Source organism: Halyomorpha halys, unplaced genomic scaffold (assembly GCF_000696795.3).
Source record: "Halyomorpha halys isolate HHAL.00 unplaced genomic scaffold, Hhal_1.1 Scaffold1802.1, whole genome shotgun sequence".
Lineage (NCBI taxonomy): Eukaryota > Metazoa > Arthropoda > Insecta > Hemiptera > Pentatomidae > Halyomorpha > Halyomorpha halys.
Genome location: NW_027111943.1, coordinates 65,529 through 88,150, shown reverse-complemented (window position 1 = coordinate 88,150; position 22,622 = coordinate 65,529). Strand labels below are relative to the sequence as shown.

The following is a 22,622-nucleotide window of genomic DNA, read 5'->3' as shown; positions in this document are numbered from 1 at the left end:
TCCTGGCCATGATTTGATCCCAGTCATAGCAATCAAAATGTTACCCAGGAAAGCTGTCGTTTTTATCATGTCAATTTTTAACAGTTGCCTTCGTACTGGATACTTTCCGGATACATGGAAGAAAGCCGAACTCATAGTAATTCACAAGCTTGGTAAGAACGCTAAACAAATCAGCAGCTATAGACCTATCAATTTATTACTCATTTTTGGAAAATTACTGGAATCAGTTATTAAAAAAATCTTAATTATTTTTTTCAGAGCATCGAAATTATTCCTGATTTTCAATTCGGTTTTCAATACAGTCATTCCACTTTTCACCAACTGGCAAGACTATCGGAATTTATAATTAGCGGATTCGAAAAAAAGAGACACACCCTGGTAGCATTCTTAGATTTCCAACAAGCATTCGATAAGGTCTGGCATCGAGGTCTCCTATATACACTATAGAAAGCAGGTACTCCAAAATACCTATACAATATTCAGAGCTCATTCCTCAATGATAGAACATTTTAGTCAGAATTAATAACAAAAATTCAACCCTTAGACAAATCCATGCCGGTACTCCACAAGATTCAGACCTTTCGACCATTTTGTTCAACTTCTACCTTCACGATATCGTCCAGTCCACACACACCTCCATAGCTATGTTCACTGATAATACAGCTGTGTTCTCTCAACATGATGACATAATAATAGCAAGAAACACTTTGCAAAGTCACCTTAATGATCTAGAACAATATTTCACTAAATGGATGAATAGCTTGAACATTGAAAAATGTAACTCAAACGTTTTTACTCTCCGACGCTCACCAGAACCACCAGATCTAATCCTCAAAGGTAAAAATGTGAAATGGAATCCTCCCAGTGAAACAGTAAGATACCTGGGAATTCACCTAGATCGCCGCCATACCTGGAATCACCATATCAACATCAAACTTATGCAAAGTTAGCAATGCTATATCCTATCCTAAACAGAAATTCCAAAGTAAAATCAGAAACAACTGTTCTTAGATTTAAAACAATTCTCAGACCACTGCTGATGTACAGCTGTGAAGTCTGGGGAGCGGCATCCTTCACGAAAAAAAAAAACTACAATATTTTAAAAATAAAGTCCTAAGAATCGCAGTTAATGCTGCTTGGCTCATAAGAAATAGCCAATTGTATCACGAATTACATATGGAGCCAATAGAGGATTACATCAAAAAACGGTTCATGAAGTTCCACTCCCAGTTGGCGACAGTTAAAGGAGCAGTGACCTCCAGCCTGGGAACCCCAAACTCAACCCGAAGACTGAAGCCCAAACTGCTGCAGGACATTCTGTTATAAATATAAAATTAATTCATAGTCAAACTACCTCTATTTTACTTTTTATTATTATTCATTTTATTTATTCATTATTATTATTATTATTATTTTCTATTTTCTTCTCTCATCCCTTTTTCAAATTAACTTGATTATTTTTACTATTAGAGGGAAATTTTTTGTTTTATTTAAGTGTACCAATATCATTATTTTTTTGTTATTAATTTTACTTTCCTCTTTTATTAAGAACCATTATTCTTATCTATTTATTTTATTTCTTCTTTTAATAATAACATTGTATATAGTTAGGGGTGTCTTTTGTACGAGACTATACCCCCCCCCATAACCCCCTATAAAAATATATATAATATAACGGTTATATCAACCATGTAAGGCTCACCAGGCCGATCTGGTATAAAATAAAATATATACAAAAAAATCTAAGCTACGCAAGTTTGGGTCTCAAAGCTCATTGAGGGATTGAAATTATACAAGCCAGGGACTACAAGTGACTAATGTTTTTATAAAAAAATATCCCACATTTTATGATAGGGTTAGAAGCCATATCCATTCTTGTGGAATATCATATTTCAAAGTAAACATTGTCCTTTTTAATCAAAGTATTCAATACTAACTATACTCACTTTGCCAAAAAATGTTTTTTGAAAGTAGTTGCAGCAACTGAATAGTAATAACTGATCAAGTTTGCAAAATAATTGGGTAAAAACTGTGGAAACTTATGGAGAGCTGTTTGACCCTTAAATGCTCCCCAGGCTACCGAATGATCAGCTACCCCGTCTCTTAATATCGCTCACTCTTAATCTTTCTTAATATTGGTTCACACAAATATACTTTGGACCAACAGAAGCCCTGTCCAGCTTATGATTGATTGACAGGTTTTAGAGGAGCACTAACATTTTTTATCAATTTGTTCTATGTACCAAGAGAAAAGAGCCTGGTACATGCCCAAACTGAATAATATTAACCCAAATTATTTGTATCCAATCCTGCCAGTACCCACAGAATTTGGATCTTAAATTGCTATTTGTATATGTAACCCAAAACCTCGAAATTAGATCTGGATACTTGTCTTCTGAATGGGATGTGTAGTTTTTGTCTGTTTGATGGTGTTGAATATTTTTTTTTTTAATTGTGAGAAATGTAAATAACATGTTCAGTTTAGTTTTATTGTATATTATTAATTTATATAAATGACTTTTAATTTATTATTCTTGTTGAGTATTGTAAGCTATTTACTCTACTGGCTAACTCTATTTGTATGAGGGTCCTTCCCAAAATGAACAAATATATAATTATTATTATTGTTAATCAACCCATTTAGAAATACATATCTTATATAAATCTTTAAGTTCTACAACTTCACTTACATCTTCTGAATGAATTGACTCAGAACAGCTATACATTGAATGATCATCAATTGTTGGAGTTTCTTCACTTATCCCAGTTTCAGTTTCCTGAAACAAAATTTGAAATTTGTTGGAATATAAAGTATTCATGCGAAAATATAATAAATAATCTTTAGATTATTTTCAACAAATTTTTCAAAATTAAATATGACAAAAGTAATTTCTTGTCTATTTCGCTTTTTAACTGTAGAAAAAAAAAAGTTTCCTGGATTATATATTCAGATGTCTGCATGGTCTTACTAATGTGTGTTATTGACAATTTAAAGAAACATAAAATTTTAATGAAACATTGTCTTTGACAAATTATAATGCTATTAATACATAAATATATAGACAGACATAATTAATGATGGCGCAAGGAGAACAAAGATAACAATAGTTGGATTTAATCAGAACGTAGTATTTAAGTTTAGTAAATAATTAACTATATGTGGCATCAGAATAATAAACCAAAGATTAATGCCATTCCAACATAAAAGAATATGAAGTATTATAAGGCAGTCAAAGCCAAGGTGCATGGCAACTAAATATGATACTTTGCTTTGTTAAACCTAATGAAGTAAAGCAAAAATGATACTTTTCCCTAAAGTCACCAGGAGACCAATTCATACTTTAGATAGAATCAAACTTCAAAAAATGTAAAATACCATAAAACCTTCAATACAAATAGAAGACCACCTAAATCAATATATTATTAGCAAATATGCTTGAATGATTCGATAGTTATGGTTCATGAAAATAATTATGATTTTGTAATCTTATATTGATAAACAAAACTTAGGTACTATAGAATGATAATACAACTTTAGGTCACCTTTAATGTTTAAAATTTTTAGCCATCAGATTTTTATGGTGTATTCTTTCAGTATAACTAATGATAATCTAATGTAGCTTGTAAACATGTTGTGGATACACATATTAACTAATCTCTGACTATATATGTTAACTAATCTGTAGGGTAGATGTGTTAGCACAATGGATATCAATATTGAACAACTGAAGTTAATAATATAACTTCTCTAATATGGATGTTCAGAATATAATTCACAAGTTTTAAGATAACATACTTCTTACTACGGTTGTTTGAGGAGTACTTTCTAGCTGGTAATATCTTTCTCGTTTACTATTTTTAATACTTCCAGTTTAATATATTTTATCATAAGTAGGAAGATGCTAATCTCATTTCATTGCACTATAATATATAGTTTCAATATTTTAGTAAGCCAGCTATATGCATATATAATTGTTGTTACTCCTAAATATTACTCATGCATTTCAATAAATTCATTGGTTGATGGAGGGTGGGATGGATAGGAGCAGATGAGGTAAGGGATACTTTTTATTTGTCTCAAGCCTCCATTGAGGACTTATACAGCTGCAAAGAAGGAATGTAAAAGATTCATTTCTAAGGGCTGCGAATCCACAAACTTCTGAAAAAGAACTCTGTGACTTTTGATCCAATGCGTTCAGGTATGTAATTGGTCCTTGTGTGAAGGATTTCATTATTTTTACTAAAAGAAGTTGGTAATCTTGATCAGTAGCCAAAGGTTGCAATAGACAAGATTTTAATGAAAAATAGAACCCTTTTCCTCAAAATGTAAAAGAGAAGACTGAACAGGAAAAAGACTTTGTAGACCGCATAATTCATTGGGTCTAAAGTCATAACCCATGGCTGGTCTCGTCTGTTCTGCATAAGGAGGTACAAAACCAAGAAAAGGCCTGGAAGAAACACCAAAAACCTTCCACCTTGATTGAAATCTGTAAATATTTCAATAAAAGGCATACATTCTTAGTAGTCATGTTCCCCGTTCAGTTGCAGCTATATGTAAATTCCTAAACATATCTGATCAACTCCACAATGCATGTAGAGGTGTACAAGAGATTGGCCCTCTGTTTTTATTTAATTTTCATTATCGCACATCGCCTCTTAAACTGTGATATTACTTAAGTAAAAAAAATCAACAATACCTTTTTCTAACTATTTAAATTAAAAATAAAAAAAGTATTTCCTCATTTTAGAGACATTTAATCACAATCATAATTATAATTGTAGAATACCTGTATAATTTTGTCTGATTATCCAATCAAAATGTCTCTAGTGTGTTAAGTTTTACTTTTTCTAAATGATGTGAAGATTTTTTTTAGACTAACAAAGTATCATATCTTGAACGACAATATGTAGATACTTTGTTTGTAGATCTTTTTCACAATAGTTTTTATAATTGGAAAAAAAAATCCAACAGGATATTGAGTATTCTGACAAGGCAAAAGCTCATAGATCATCCAAATCCCTATGCACTATCCATATCTAGCTCTAATTATCCTTATAATATTTCCAAAAGGTTGAAAAGGCAGTAAATATTTTATTGAAATTCTGGCAATGGACTGATTCTACACTCAAATCCTCAGCCTTTAGGGCTCCAGTGCCCTCACTAACTCTCATTGGTTTTCATTACCAATGTAATGGATGGGAGAGAACTGTTAGGATCTCTTGGAGTCGTAGTTTTCCATAAGGAACAAATCCTTGTTCAGAGCTTCCTTTGCTGAAACATTGTATATAGGGATGAATGTGTTTAAAAAAGATTTATTCACTTTAATCTTAATTCTTATTGTTTATAATAATTATTTTTTCATGGTTATATGGTCTGAATCATTTACATAAACAACAAAGCCTATTGCCCAAAAATGTTGCAGAATGTATCATTTCTTAATAAAAACAGTTTTATTTAGAAAAAAAAAGAATTAGTGAGTGAATATTTATTTTGATAAAAAATAATTAGTGTATTTACTATTTAAAAAAGTAATTCATATATTTACTATTTAATGTGGGTATTGACATTAAGATCATGAGTTTTGCTGTATAATGTTTAGTTTTTTATATTAAAAAAATGTTTTTTTTTAGTTTTTGCTTTTTATTCAAGTATTTTTGTAAATAGTTTTTTTTATGAATAATATTATTATTTTTTCATTGATTCCTTATTTTACTTTTCCCCATCCATCTAGTAATCTATATAAAAAGGCATAAAAAATATAATATGTAAAAGATACGTTTCTATATTTCTATTCTATTCTATTTCAATTTATGTTTGAATACGTTCACACAAAAAAGTGATTTTAACCACTGAGAGGGTAAATCTTCACAACTCATAATGAGGACAATGCTTCTACTTCTTTATTAGATAATAACAATAGACCACTTGAAGCTCAAATGGCTCTCAGTGAAGAAAGATAGAGAGGTTTAATTTGAGAGGGATTATGAAAGTAAAAGGAGGGGAGTCTGTGCTAGTTATTTTATATCTCCTGCTTAATATCTAAGAAGTGTTCACATTTCTAATACGTAAATTCTGGAACAGGCCTGTCTAGCATGGTTTGACCAGTTGATGTGAGATTAACCATTTCTAGTGGTTTAATCTACATCTAAGTTACCAATTATAAGAAATCTAGCATGAACAGGTCATTTCTTAAGGAAAAGAGAAAAGGTCATGAAAAATAGAAAAAGAAAAAGGGGAAAAAGAAGGAGAAAAAGAAAAAAAAAAGATAAAAGAACCAAAGAGATGAAACACAAAAAGAAGAAAGAAAAAAAAAAGTCATGTTCTTATCTTATATATTACTAATGTTTATAATTATTATTATATACCTGGCTAGGCTTACTTATCGTAAGATTAAAAATATAATCTGATTAGACTAAAATAAGTATGCTGTGTGACTAAGCAACCCAATGAAGTTGGACAGCACAACGTAGTATTTTAATAAAGTTTTTCTTCCTGTATTTATTGCTATTATTTAACAGTAATGTTATAGTCCTAATGTTGCCTGAATTGGTGAAAAATCAGCTATGTAGCCATTAACTGCGATTTGAGATATTTAATTTTTAAACATAATAAGAATCAAATAATTGTAATGTACAAAATTATTAAATCAGGTAAATTAAGTTTTAAAATTCACTTACCTTACCTTACCTAACTAACTATTAGCAATGACATTTTAAAAACCCATTTCAGAAATAGTACTGTCAGAAGGAAACATCAATTTTATCTTCTGATAACATACTTAAGATTTTTTTTTACCCATAATATAATAACAAAAAATAAAGATTTAATCAGAAAATCTGGACACACACAATAATAATCTAACAAATTTTAAATTATTTTGTTAAAATAGCAGCATACACTTAAGTTCAAATAAGATGAATAGGGAGGTTATTAATATTCTGAGATGCTGAGCACAATTTCTATTGTACTAGGGGAAAAAAAATTGATTTCAGTAATTCAATAGGGTAAATAATTTGGTGCTGTACCATTTTTGTCTGATAGAAGTGGTAAGATTAAGAAACTGTAATATGATGCAATAAATGTATTTTTTTTTTTTTATAGGCACGACAGACTGTGGAGGTCCAAGGTCATGCACGATGTACTAAGGAAATACATCATGCGTTTCTTGATGTAGTTTTCATAGGGTGGGTTCTTCACTACCACACCTATTTTTGTGAGTGCCACCCCCTAGGCTAACAGGGCCTCACAAATGCCCGGGAGGAGGCTGTGAGTGAGTATTGTATAATTATATGCTTGAAAAAATCCTGGGTATGGCCGGGGACTCCAACTCACAACTTTTGGGTTGGTAGACAGGCACGCTGCTACCATCGCTCCCTAGATGTAATATTGATATATGAAATTATTACAGTATTGAATAGAACAAAGCAGTCACCTTCTGCTTGCTCAGGGTTCAAACTAATTCCAACAGGCCCTTGACTCAAGTTGTCAGCACAGGCGGAATTAAATAAAGGTACATGTCATTGGAGACCAGACCAATAACATTCCTACTAGTGTTCAACATGTACCAAACAATACCAAAATTATTTACCCACTTACTTATTATCCCTACCTTTCTCATTCAACAGATTCTGTCAAGACATAGTGACTTATCTGGTTTAATTTTCTAAAAATATTAGTAAAAATCTTTCTTTTAACAAGAAGTGAAGTTAAATGGAAATGAGAAATGAATTATTTAGAAAAAAAAATCTTAAAATAGGTATTCTTTCGCTATCAAGCAGGCTTTTTAAGTCAGAAATCTAGCAGAATTACTTAATGTTAAAGTAAGCTTCTTCTTTTGGTTATCATATGAGTTATGTTTCTGGCTATTTTCTACCAGGAGATAAAATTTTCTATCTGATTTCATGCCTTCAAATTATAAGGGAATTCTTAAGGGATTGACATCCTGCTACAAGTGTTGCTTATAATATAATATTATGTCAGTTATAGGGGTTGTGGCAACAGTATTGTAGCAAGTAGTTAATCATTCTTCTACCAGTTTTCACTCCTCACTTGAGTTGTCTTTAATTCCTCAGCCCGGCTGACAAATGTATATCTAACTATGTTCCAACAATAATTTAACAAGAGCCATTTTGAATCATTATAGTCAATTCCACTGCTTTATCACAAGAATGCTAGGCTATAGCAGAAAGCTGAACTCTGAAGTTTTTGACATCCTTGATAATTTCAGTGAAGCAGTCAATACATTAGCTTCAGAGATTCAACAGATCTTTCATCCTGAGGTTAATTTGCTTATTAGCAAGTCAATATTAATGAGACCATATCTATCCTTCATGAACATTCATTTTAGGTGGGCTACAGGAGAAAAAATAATTGTATTACTTAAATTTCTTATATGTATAACAATTACAAGGAAAAATTGTCATCTAAAACAAGGGCCTATTTAAATTAAGGGAAAAAAAATTATTTTAGGAAAGGTTAAAATGTTACAAGGAAGACCACATGGATGATTTAATACAGCAACAAGGATAGCGATTTCTTTTTAGGCAAAGAATGTAGAAAATCTTTTGAGGAAGTTAAATATTGGAAAATGGTACAACTAACAAGGGGTTCACAAGAGTGCCAAAGTTAGTGGAATAGGAATATATGCTTAGGAATTTGCTTTAATTATTTACAATAAACTATCTATTATATTGAAAAATAATATTTTATTAAATATTAATAACATTCAATTATAAATGTATTTAAACAAACAAAATATCTGTTCTAAACTTATATTACCCTTTGAATATTAAAAGTTAATAAAGTAAAATTAGTGATTAGGTTAGTTAAACTGGTTACACTACTTAAATTATCATCATGTAACAACTTTAATTAACTAATTAGCTTATAAGGACCGTTAGTGCTAAATTTCAGCCCTTTAGCTTCATAAGAAAAGTGAGAATAAATAATAGTGAGTCAATGAGGGCTTTCACTTTTATTTATTGATTCATGATAATATGCTTTATAATAATTATATATACCCTTCAATTTCCCAATGTATTGTATTCAACTTCTTTTTTATTATTGAAACAGTTATATGTTTAAAATCAGCAATTTATTTTAATTTATAGAACTTATCATTTAAACATACTTCAATTTTTTGGTAAGTTTAGTTTTGTAAAAGATCCAATAAGGGAATAATATAACTTCTAAGAAGAGAATACGTAAGCATTGATTCTGTTCGAGCAAAAACCAATAAAAAAAGAGATTTCAAACTATAATTTACATTTTGGCCTCGGAAACCATGAATTTCAGGAACTGGTCTTTCAGTTTTATGGACTTTTGATATAAGACAATTAAAGGAGAAAAAATATATAGTAAAGAGAGCTCAAAATCTCTTTAAAGAAACAGGACTAACCAGACCTGATGACAATCAATTTATAAATGAGCATGACAACCAACTTTAATTAATTCCTCACCAGCTTATTTTCAGATTTATAAACTAAAAATAACATTCTTTAATCTATCAAAAGCTTTAATCTAGCAAAACCAAAGTTGGATAGTTTAAAAATAAATTGACGGGATCTGTATCTGTCACAAAAGGATTGTAAGAGAGAACTGCTTGAACACTGTAAACAAATAATTGAACAGAGGCTAGCACTGGTGACATTAATAAATGAATGGCAGAATTTATTTTATACCAAATATGTGATCAATATATTCATGTAAGGGGGTAGATAGCCAGTAGTAGGTTTGTTTAATATTCAAATTAATTATGAAATGAAATTTCTTTGACAAAATCAGTTCATCATGGTCAACAAACAAATGAATAAAATGTTCATGGGGATATATTGGAATCCTAAACAAATTATTTTTAGAAATATGAAATAAAGTACAAGTCTTATGGGTATAAAAAATTGTTCACAAATACATTTTTTTACTGCAAACAATCATTGAAGGAATGTGTTATGAACTATCTACTAAACAACTTTTTTTTTTTATTTAAATTTTAACTTTTGTTAAATGAGATATTGTGTTGCTGGATCCGATCTTCTTCTTTCTCAATCTCCTTAGTATTGTCAGGCATGGGAGTAACCTCAGAACAACAATTCCATTTATGTTGGTTCCTTATACAATCCTCTTCATTCCAGACATGGTTCTTCCTTTTATTCTCCTTAGACTTTCTATGCATTGGTAACAAATTAGTTTGCCTTGTTATTCAGGGTGAACTTCTATTCTAGTAGCAATCTTGATTTTCTTCCATCACACATCCAACACATAAGCTCAAACCATTTAAGTTGCCATTTTTCTAGTACATCCATGATTGCCCAAACTGACAAGTTGGCTCTCATGATTTCACAGAGCAATTGATCATGTGCAGTCCTTCTAGCTAAATTCCTTAAGAACCTCATTTCTGTTGCTGTAATTTTGCTAGTAGGTATATTTGGCACATTTCATCTCAGATCCAAAAAGCGGCACAAAAAGAAATCTGGTTTAAAGAGCCACATCTTAGATTCTCTACAAATCTTTTGCTTGCCAACAAGGATTAAGAATATTAATATATAACACCATAGATCATATGAAATTTATTTAAGGTGAAGGTAAATTTTTTAAATCCTGTTTAACAAATAGGAGGTTGACCTTGATCAGTTGATCAAACTTGGAAGTTTGAGTATAAGAGAGTTTGGTATAATGTGAAAATGAAATTATTTTGTCACTATAAAAATAATTATTATTTAATTTTCATCTTCCAAGATTTATAATAATTATATCTAGTGAGTAAATAATTTAATTTACTGACTACTATTGTTTGATAGACCATCATTGTATAAAAGACTCAAAATTCATGAATGATGAATTAATGAAATTCATACTGATGATGAATTTTTTCATACCCTAATTCATTTTAAAATAATTTAGTAAGAGTTAAAAAAAACATTAAAAGTATAGTATCCCAGTTCATCTGTATGTTTAATTGAAAACTTACCATTAAAAATACTTTTAACATACTATATAAATACAAAAAATCATTAAATGAGATATTCTCCAGGGAATTAATAATGAGAAAACAAGACCGAATTAAATTTAATGATACATAAAAATTAAAAATATTTAAATTGTTAAAATCTCAATGCATAGCAGAAAGCTGATGGTACATAAGCATATTTTTAAAAAATAAGTGAGATGATATACTGAAAGATTAATTATAAATATAGCAGTGTGTCATTACTAAACAAGCATGTTCTAAAGGAGCATGCTCGGTGAATGAAAAATAGTAAGCAAAAGGCAAGTCATTCAAACAAATTTTATAATCACAGAAAGTTATATATTTTTTTTAAATAGGTTATATAATTAAAAAAATAACTTAGTTTAATAATGAATACAGAATTTTAACAGACTGAATCACTATAATACTGGTATAATTAACTACAAAATACAATTTTAACTTAAGGTTATGAAATGCAATATGTTTATAAATCATCAAGAAGATGATGATGATGATGAAGGCGATGGTGATGATTCAGTTAATAATATGGAAAAATGAAAATAATATGCATTAAATGAAAAGGTGAGTAGGGTTCAAATGATTTTATCACTATTTCTGAAATTGATTATATTTTAACATAGATCAGGATGTTTGGAGGTTTGGTCAGTAGAAATCAATAAGCGAGTTCATCGAAAGAGAATTTATTGATCAAAACAAATAAGTGAGTACATTATTTTTCAGCAGTTTAAACATAGAGAAAGATTTTTTTTTTAAACCCTAAAAATTAAAAAAGAAAGAAAAGAAAAAAAGCAACATAAAACACTATTATTGACAATTGGTAGGTAACTGAGTAAGGATTTTAAAGAACTGGAATAGTTTTATGACACTTTATTTTTAAAAATATACAGCACTAGGCATCTCAGACATGGTTTAAATAATATTAATAAAAACTTTTAGCTTTTTTGCTCATGTTCTAAAGTACAATATTAAATTATCTAACTTATTGCAATTATAAATACAAATATATAGATACACTTCAAATACAAGAAAGAAATTAACTACAGAAGAATTTAAAAATCTTAAATGAAAATTTGTATACTCTCAGTGTGGATAAACCATTTTCTTCTCATAAAATCACTTAGTTTGAATAATTGAAGTTTTATTGATTTCTTTAATATTAAAGAAATCAATAAAACTTCAATTATTTATTAAAATAATTGAAGTTTTATTGATATATTCAATTTGTAGCATGTTATTAACAGTGCATAAGTACCTTATAATATATATTCATAAAGAAGAACCAAAAACAATAACATTACATAACTCTGTAATGCTAAATATGTAAAAATAACAATACCATGAAAAACCACAATAAAACAAAAAAGCTATATTGAATTATTTTATAGAAAAAGGATTAAAGAAATTAAGGCTGATTCTTAATTTCCCTTTAATAAATAAAAAAAAACTTCAATATAACAAATAAAATTGATTAATTTATAATCTAAAAAAACCAAAATCTGAAATGCCTAGAACAATTACAAGTGACACTGCAACACAACTTTCTGTGATTGCAAGAACAGAGTAATGGTACAGTACATAATGCAAAAATGCTTGTGATATGCAATAAAAACAAAAACTCTATTAATAGCTAATAATTCATAGTGATTTAACAGTGCATCACATCACATATTATGGAAAATATCATGCAGTCAAGTAAATTCAGGTTAGCTACAATTTGGATCAACTAAAAGTATAAGGTTATGAGCTAATCATCAAGGAAATCAATAACATAACTATAACCACCAACTAATCTATTCTATTTGTAAAGCATCATCACAGGATATGCATTATCAAATAATTGGCTTTTTACATTTTTAAAAGATTATGAAAATTATGTTGAAAGAAGGCCAGCTAAAATATAAGTGGAGTTCATAAATAGTTACATATTTAATGGTTTTTGTCATTATTTATTCAAAAAAGCACAAAGAATAAAACAATAAATCAGAAATATTAGAAAAATAATATTAATAAGTTTAAAAAAGTGAAAGCTGTTAATGTTAAGACATGAGAAAAAACATAGTATTCGTGAAGGAACGTGCATCAGAATAATTGACAATTCAGCATAATAGTTACCCTGAGTGGAACAGTTTTTCATAATCTATTTGATACAATTATTATAAAATTAAGATTTTTTTTTATTTCATGCAGTTCTCCAATAAGTTGAAATTGTGTTTTTAAGAGCATGATCATACCAAAAGCATCACAAAGGATATATTTATAAGTTTTTTATCTATTTATTTCATCCAGGAAATCATTAAAAAAAATAGAAGGAAGATTAAAGGTTAATTATCTAAACACTTTGTTTAAAAAATAAATAGTTATCAACTTAGTATTGATGAAATATTATTGGACTGATCTTACCTAAACCTGCGAACTTAATAAGTGTTAAACTTGAATAGAAATCTTTAAAAGAAGAAAAGAAAAGCAAAATAGAAGTGAAATTTACAGTTTCATTACTACATTTACATTCACACTAGAATTAATGCAACTACACACCAGTCATAAAAATGTAAAATTTATAATACTGTTTAAATAGCTGAGCAAAGCTTTTTTAACATGCCTTAATAGAATAAAATGAATGTAGGTAACAACTTTGAAAATATCTTTTATGGACAAGTTAAGCCATGATTCAAAACCATTTGAAATTATGATTAAACTGTAATACAATACAATTTTAAAGAACAACAAATTAAATAAATAAAAAATCAGCTTAGAGAAAGGTCCAATAAGAAACCTTTATGGAAAACAAAATTGAAACAGCTCCAGTAAGAATATATTACAGCATAATTTATTCAAAGCTCAATATGTTAACAATCTTAACATTTTTAATAAAAATGTGTTTAAATTGGTTTCATTAAAGAACTTAAATTTTTATCATAGCCATATGATGTTGTGATTAATTTTTACTTTAATTTTAGAAGTGTCTTTTATTCAATCTCTTTTTTTTATTTTTTTATTATTAGTGTTTGTCGTCACAAATTGTCAATGTTGTTAAAATGGATAAAGCTTTCAATTACAACAAAATTGTTCATTGTTGATATCATATAATTGATTACTTAAATCATACTGGCTTTATTTAATTTTCCAGAGTTTCCAGCTGTTCTTCAAGGTAAACAACTTCTATGCATTCATGCCCCAACTTGGTAATAGGAATTACTTTAATTTTTTTTTTTTAGATTTTCATTTACAGTATTTTCTATTTATTTAATGGACAATACTTACCTAAATTAGTCATTTGTCAATATTTTATTGCAGGAAATATGATTGAATAAAAAATATATATATATTCTGTACAGTTGTACAATTTACTGAAAACAATATGAAGTCAGAAATTGATTCTAGAGCACAAAATTTACTAGATAGTTGTTTCTTTGTTTGTCTCTTGAAAATCAAATCCTAGATGTATAATTTTCAAAACAAATTTAATTTGAGATGAAACAACCAAAACAGAGAGTAACGTTAACTCAAGAAGAAAGGTAGACACATAATTTACCAATAACTGTAATAAAATTAAACGAAAAATTCCTAGTCCAAATAACTATGATTATTATGAAATAAGTTGTATTTTCAGCACTTTAATTATATTATTCAACTTTATCAATATTAAGATAAATTAGCAGTCTGATGTTGATGCTGATGAACAAGGATTTGTAAACTTCCTTTGAGGTTTTAACATGCAGAAAACCTAGATAATGTCAAAATACCTTTGCTTTAATACACAATTGGAAAAGAAACCAAAGGGAAATCTCTAGCAAATCCATACTTCTTAAATATTTTACTTAAGTAACACTTAATTCCAACTGTGTCACTTCACTTAACTGCTTTAATCAAGTAGCTAAACAGTTAGCCTCTCAACAATGAAGCTTCTTCAGAACAAAAACCTCTTTCAAAAATATATTTAGGTGCACCAAGAATTGAGCCTATATGCCCATTATATAAAATATTTGTCTGTCAGAGGTACAAAACAACTATAGTTGTAACAAATAATATACTAAGTGAATATTTAAAGTCGTTTAACACCCATTTTTTGTTTATTTATTAAATAAAGATGTAAGACTGGTTATTGGGAAAATGGTGTCAGTCAAAGTTACATAAAATATATTAATAGCATCTAAATAAATCTAATTATATAATTATTTAAGTCAAATTAAAATTATGCAGTTAATGTTATAATCCCAAAATAAAAACGAAATCATCTATTGGAGAAATTAAATCAGATTAGTTAAAAAATGGGGAAAAAATTACTGAATCTTAACAATTTTATAAGTAAATTGTAGACTTTAATTGTATTAAGCCATTATAAATACTTATATATTTTTAGATAGTTGGTGGTTGAGCAAATTTCATTATACATAACTATTTACATATCATTTGAGAAATATTAATTTATACAGTATATAATAAAACAGATAAACTTTTACTATTAACTAACGTTTCATTTAGAATCCTTTGTCAAATACTGAAAATATAGTATTTATTATGAAGCTCAAAATGATTCAGTCCATAAGATAAAAATAAATGATAAATAATTTAATATTAATAATAATAGACCAATAGGCAAAATTAAAAAAAATAAATGAAACTAATAAAAAAAATTAACAAAAACTCTATGAATAATTAAAAGAAAAAAAAATGATTGTTTTAAAAATTATTTTCTTATTCTATTAGTCTTATTGTGAATAAAGTAATCTTTAAAATATATATGTATATATTTTAACCATAACATCATTCCTAGCTCATAGATTTGAAAGAGTAAAAAAATATTTGAGTAAATATATATATACAAACATATACATATATAAAATAACTAATATTAGTTAATATACTGGTAATAAATAATATTATCCTTAAACTGCTGGATAGAAAAAAAAAATCAAAACTAAAAGGTATAAACAACAATCATTGTCAGAGGGCTATATATTTTAAATGCAAGAGGTATCAAATTTTTACGATAAAATAATTTTTGAATGTATTGTGTAACACTATAAACTTTTCAAAAAATGTATGTATATATATACATATATAGATTTTTATAAATATATCCCAACAATTCTCTTTAACAATATATAATTAAACATAAATCAACTAGAATATTTCATAACAAATAATTTACAAAATTAACAATAAAAAATCTTGAGTATTGTAGTGGAATCATATAATATCATTAACGTAAGTAAAAATCTTTCTTTAATAATTTTTTAACATATCAGATACAAAAATATTTTTCTGAAAAATGTGAGAATGATTAAAGAAAGCTAATGGAAAAAAATATTAGCATGCAAAATTATAGTTAGAACATTTATTGTATCAAAATATTAACACATCATAATACAGAAAGTATGAAATTATCTCCAATTCTTATGGTTAATATGCATCAATGAATAAAATATTTAAATGTTTTAATCCTTAGAGAACCAAAAATACTTTACATACATTATACATAACTTTAAAGTCGGTTAACTTTACTGAGGGGAGCTTGATGCATTTTGTAAACCTAATAATAATAATAATAAAGTTTACTCAGGCCAAAACTCAATGGCAATGTCATAAAAACATTTATCTACTTTTACTAAAATATTCTGCATCACCTTTCAACTGTAACACATGTTTTACTGGTTAGGTTTCTTCTAAAATGGGTGTAAAAATAAAATGGAATAACCTTAGTTGCAAACTAAAAGGCTAACACAAGTATTTCAAAACTTGGAAAAAAAAAAAATAAACAGTAAAGTTTATTGAACAGAAAGACATACACAATCGAGATATAGTGTCTTGGCAAATTAAATATAATTTTTTTAAATAATTCATTCAATACACATTAAACATATGACTAGCAAAAATGACCCATTTAATAACTTTTCAATTTAATTCATTAATACTAATAACAAGAAAGCATAATACTCAAAATTTATAGCAACAGCTCTAAAAATTGTAATAAAAAAATATGATGTGAAAATATCTGAGTAACAACAACCTAATAATAATAATAATAATAATAATAATAAATGGAACGTTAATATAATTACAAAATTATTGGAATATATATTTATTACTGTAAGTAACTCATTGGAGATGAGAAAATTTTTAAGTGCATTAAAACTATATAGATACAAAGATATGAAAATAAATTTAGAAAAACTAAAATACAAAAGTTAATAACGTAAAGAATATTTTTGGAACTGATAAAAAAGGAAGATAGGCCAAAAGTGAAATAAGTAGATAAATTATAAGCCAATAGTGTAAAATGAATGGTTTTATAAATTTAAACCAAATATTAAAATTAGGAACATTATATTGTTACGAAAATGTTGCATAAATAAATTCTCACTTTTTTTTTATGTTGCTCTTATTTTTATAAATATATTTTTCATTTTTTATTATATTTTTTGAATTTATATTAGGTCAGAAAAAAGAAAACTAACTAAAAACTTTCAGATTTGACAAGTGAAGCTGAACCTTCAGCAACATCATTATAATACTCGCCATGATGTGTTGTGGATGCACGTGGGGGATCACTCACCTGACTATTGGATACAGAGTCTGGGATGGGAAGTGGTTTAGCCACAGCAATACGGACAATGCCTTTTGGAGCTCCTTTTAAAGCCTGAACTGCTTGATCTAATGATGCATTATCTAGAGCCACTGAATTAACGGATAGAAGGCGATCACCAGGTATTAAACGTCCATCTAGTTGAGCTACACCACCAGGAACCAAAGAACGAATCACTATCACTGTCTCACTAGGGTTCATTGGATCCTAAAAATAGATTACATTGTAGCAGTACACTTTGAGAATTAAACAAAATAGATTTAAACTAAATAGAAGAGTTAATAATTAAAAGTAATAATTTATAACTGTTACATCATGTAATTCAAAATACATTAATTAGATAGACTAAATGAAATACTAACTAAAAAAACTATGGTTGTGTTTATGGTCAATGTAAATAATTTAACTTATCTATAGTATGTGTTTGTAAAATATATGTAAATACTGAGGAACAATATAATCCATTATGAAATGAAATGCGATTTTATTCTGGAATACCTAGTCCCCTAAGAACAATAACAATATATATTCAAAGTCCCATTTGTCTGGTTTATAATGATTTAAAATAATTATTAATATATTATAATCATTTAATCAAATAAGTTTAAATTGACTGGCTCTTCAGAGAATTTTCCTTTGAAGACAATCCAAGATAAATAAAAAACAAATAAATTGTGATGTATTTAATTTGCCAATATTTTGGCCAAACAGTGCAGGCCATCATCAGGGTTACAACCAAGATCGAGCGAAAAATGATAAAAAATGATTATAGATGGATAGAGATAATTATGAGCATGGTACAGAAAAATTATGATTATATGACAACAAAATGGGAATAAAATAACATTTTAAAATATAGACACAAGAAAATAATTACAAAATCCTTTAAATAGAAATTATCTTTATAATTTATCCAGTGTTTAGTATCATCCTCATTTCTCATTTAATATCATCCACACTCATTATTATTCATATACATGTATATTTATTTTTACTTTGTCTTACCTTTCTCATAACACTGATGATGCGCTACATAGTTTGGATATCAATCAAATAAAAAAAGGGATCTGCATGTATGAATTTTGTTTTTGTCTCAATCACTTCTAGACCCACTTTGGCACTGCTACTTGAGCGCAGAGGAAGGATTTTTAAAATCCAAGTCCTTCCAGTAATGTCTAAATTGTTTGCGAAGGCCAGAATCATAGAATATTTGTTGAATATTATTTCTCTAACCTATATTCCAGATCTTCTAACTGAACTTTCTACAATCAAACTGAACAGTAGACAAGCGAAGCAATCACCCGGTCTTAGCCCTAGGTAGGTTTCAAAGCTACAAGTCACATCACCCTGTGCATTGTATTTTCTTCATAGTAGCCCTAAGAGATGTACGAACATTGATATTCCCAACTCAAGAAGAAGACCCTGGTATAGTTCATTCCTTTTTTTAACATCATAGTCCTTCCAAAAATCTATGGATAGGAGGTGGGTGTGAATATATACTCCCTGCATATTTCTAAAACGTTTCTCATGGAGAATATATGGTCCATGGATGAGTTTTTTCTCACAAAACCTGTCTGGTACTCTCCTATGTTCTTCTCAACAAAAGGGTACAGTTTTTTATCCAGGATAGTTTATAAGCGCAAGATAAGAGGGATATAACTCAATCATTATGACAATCACTTACATCTCCCTTCTAATAAATTGGAAAGATAACTACTTTCCTTCATTCTAGAGCGATTTCCTCTGTCTTCTGGACATCCATTATTATGTTAAGAGGATTTTGGCTAATTGTTCCCGTTTATGCTTAAACAATTCTGCAGGGGGCCCATCCAGTCCCAGTGCTTTATTAATTTTTAGCTGCTTCATAAATGTCTTTCCACTTCTCCTGGGGGTATCTCTATTTCCATACTCTATTCTGCCAAATCATTTAGCATTTAGTTTACAATGAGATATTCTTGTTATCTCAACAGGAATTTATTCTTGACTTGAATCATTGTTGGCTACTGTTGATCTGACAAAATGTTTCACCGGATTTCTGTTCTGAGGTTTTTCCATTTGTTAGAGGCACTCTAGCTCCCCCATGCTCTTTTTTCCTTTCTTCGCTACCTGTGTTTCTCCTGTGATCTATATGCAACATTTTTCTGATTGGTCAATCTTTGGTATTTTTCGTCGAATTAGGGCATATTCTTGGTTGATCTATGCCACACAAACTGCCAACTCTTCCATAGTTCCTTTACATCTTTGTCACTGTTGATTAATGTCATCCACCTGATACAAATTTTTATACCTAGTATTCATACTTTCAGAGAAGTATAACGTAACCTAGAGATCCTTTAGTTTTTTAGAATTGATCGTAGAGGATAGTGCTCTATGTTGATGTCTTATGTTTGAGGTCCTTGCCTTGAGCATGAAGATGGTGATCAAAATCAACATTTGCACCTCTATAGACCTTCACATCCATCAAACTAATGATATAATGGCTGCTCTTTAGCACATAGTCTGCTTGGTTATAGGTGCATCCATTATTGGAGTACCTTTATAAATTTATAAATTAAATTTATAAATAAATTAAATAAAAATTATAATATTGCTTTATTGTGTATAATTTGTATTAGTGATTCGATAATGTTTTACTAAATTTAGTGTTAATTAATTAAGACTTAAGGATTATCCATGGATAAATTCATAGTCTAGTTCACAAGACGAAGAAAACGAACTCTAATTTCCCTGAAATCAAGAATCAACATCCTGTAAACTCTTTTTTAATGTAATTCTTTCACACATTATTTCCTTTTAGTTATTAATCCCTTTCATTTATTTCTTCCTTCAAGATGAATTTTACTCTATTCTGACTAGTTCCAACTGAGCATTCATAGAGAAAACAGATACTTCAAAATTCCCAAATTTAAAGATACTAATTAAAATAAAGATATTGTATACTGGAAGATTTCTGATTGACCGTGTGTATCAATGAATGGAAAATGGTCCGGGTGCGGTCAAATAAAACTCTAATAGTAATAATTATTTGAGTTTTATTTGACTGCACCCGGACCATATTCCATTCAAAGATATTGAATAATTTTTTTTTATGATTGAAGAAGTTTGTCGGGGGGGTGCGGTCAGCAAAGAATAACATAAATAAACAAAACCATATTTATTTATTTTATGCCGATGTTTCGAACTGAGTTTCAGGTCTTCATCAGGGGTTGTGGCGTAGAAGTAATGTGGGGTCAGCAAAGAACAACATAAATTGTTCTTTGCTGACCGCACCCCCCCAACAAACTTCTCCAATCATTAATCTACGGTCAACTATCTACACCTCATTATCAATTTTTTTTTAGATCATAGTGGACGAAATCACTGATGCCCACAGCTTATACATTTGTTCATTATTAATTGACATTCTTCATCCAGAAACACCGACAATAGCTTTCTAATATCATGTGGAAATTTAGGAAAGGGCAATAGTGAGAATATTTCTTGGTATATCAATGATAGTTTGCCAAATTTACCATTTCAAGATAAAATTTTGGTTTTTGTAAGTAATACACTAATGTACTCAGTTTGAATAGCTCTGACATTAAAAGTTATTCACCATAAAATGATTCATGCTACGTGAGTTGATCATGGTCTAAATAGAGTGGCAGATAATCAAGAGGAGCAAGCAGGAATGTTGGAAGGAACATAGTGAAGAGGTGTACACATGGTGGAGACCTCACAGGATCGCCATGAAGCAGCTATAGAACAGTGCTAGGTACATCCATACGCCTGGTTGCCGAGCAAAGAATTGTTCCCATTCTTTTTTCAAAACAGGAGGAATTATTATGGACAGGACCACTATCTCCACTTGAAGCACCACCCATATTGATTGAGAAACTCAGCAATATTTGCACTAGCTTCCAAATTGTAAAATCCCCAGGTTTGGATGAGGTCACCTATCTGGGACTATAGGGGGTAATGGATACCAGACCAGATATTTTCAGGACATTTTTTTTTTCACTAAATTGCATTTTTAACGATCATTCACTCAAAACTCAAATAATATAATTTTAATGCATAGTCTAGTTCACTAGACAAAGAAAACAAACTCTAATTTCCCCGAAATCAAGAATCAATATCCTGATAACTCATTTTTAATGTAATTCTTTCACACATTATTTCCTTTTAGTTATTTCTCTCTTCAAGAAAATTCTTTCTATATTCTGACTGGTTCAAAACAAGCATTTATAGAGAAAATGGATACTTCAAAATGCCGGAAATTCCTAAAAGAACATTGTATAAAATAAGTGGATCGATAGAAAACCATCCACAGTTGAGATATGATAGTGGAACAGTATTTTTTATAACCAGCGAAAGATTTGATAAGATAGACAATCCCAAAGTGATTCACACTTTGCTAAAAGTGAGTAAATAAATAATATATGCATTTTTATTCATATAGTTTTTCTTCTTCTTCTTTCTCATCCTCCTTAAGTGCCTTTCAGCATGGAGGAGCCTCTAACCACTTGGTCCACAAATCTCGGTCTCTGGCAAGCATCTTCATCTGAGCCAGTGCTTTTCCTCTTTCCAGACCTAGCCGTTGGATAAGGTCCATATAGCTCCTTCTAGGTCTGCCTCGTGGTCTTCTACTAGTCGGCCTCGCCTCCATACATTTTCTTGGCACTCTGTCTTTCCCCATTCAATAGAAGTGTCCATACCATTGGAGCTGTCGGTGTTCAATCACTGAGTTCACAATATTTGTTCGTTAAACATAAATAAACAATTGGTCGAGAAATAAAGCCTGCAGCATTTAATTTCATAGATAAGCATATTCATTAATAAACAGCAAACATTTTGTTCAGATTAATGCCTTTCTTTGGTCGCTTCAAATATATCTTAGTATAAATCAAATTCTTAGTCAAATATACAAATCAAGCTATTCTAGAAGTACTTTGCAGAAAAGTACTGTAGCGAGAGGCAGCAAGTGATTGGACCACAACTCACTAGAGCGCTCCACCTCGAGCCTCACCGAAGCTCTCAAATTTATAAATCAGTTCATTTTGTAAAAA

General features: G+C 29.1%; 1 protein-coding gene across 3 annotated transcripts in view; it reads right to left on the bottom strand.

Annotated features, from left to right (window-relative positions):
- LOC106690674 (multiple PDZ domain protein) overlaps nt 1-22,622 on the bottom strand; it is a gene marked incomplete at both ends in the record, with an annotated part of 132,413 nt that overhangs the window by 46,952 nt on the left and 62,839 nt on the right. For 2 of the 3 annotated variants that reach the window (XM_067049875.1, XM_067049874.1), the window contains 2 exon segments: nt 2,691-2,777; nt 17,545-17,781. In XM_067049875.1, coding sequence (XP_066905976.1) covers nt 2,691-2,777; nt 17,545-17,781 — 324 coding nt within the window. 3 annotated transcript variants of the gene reach the window in all.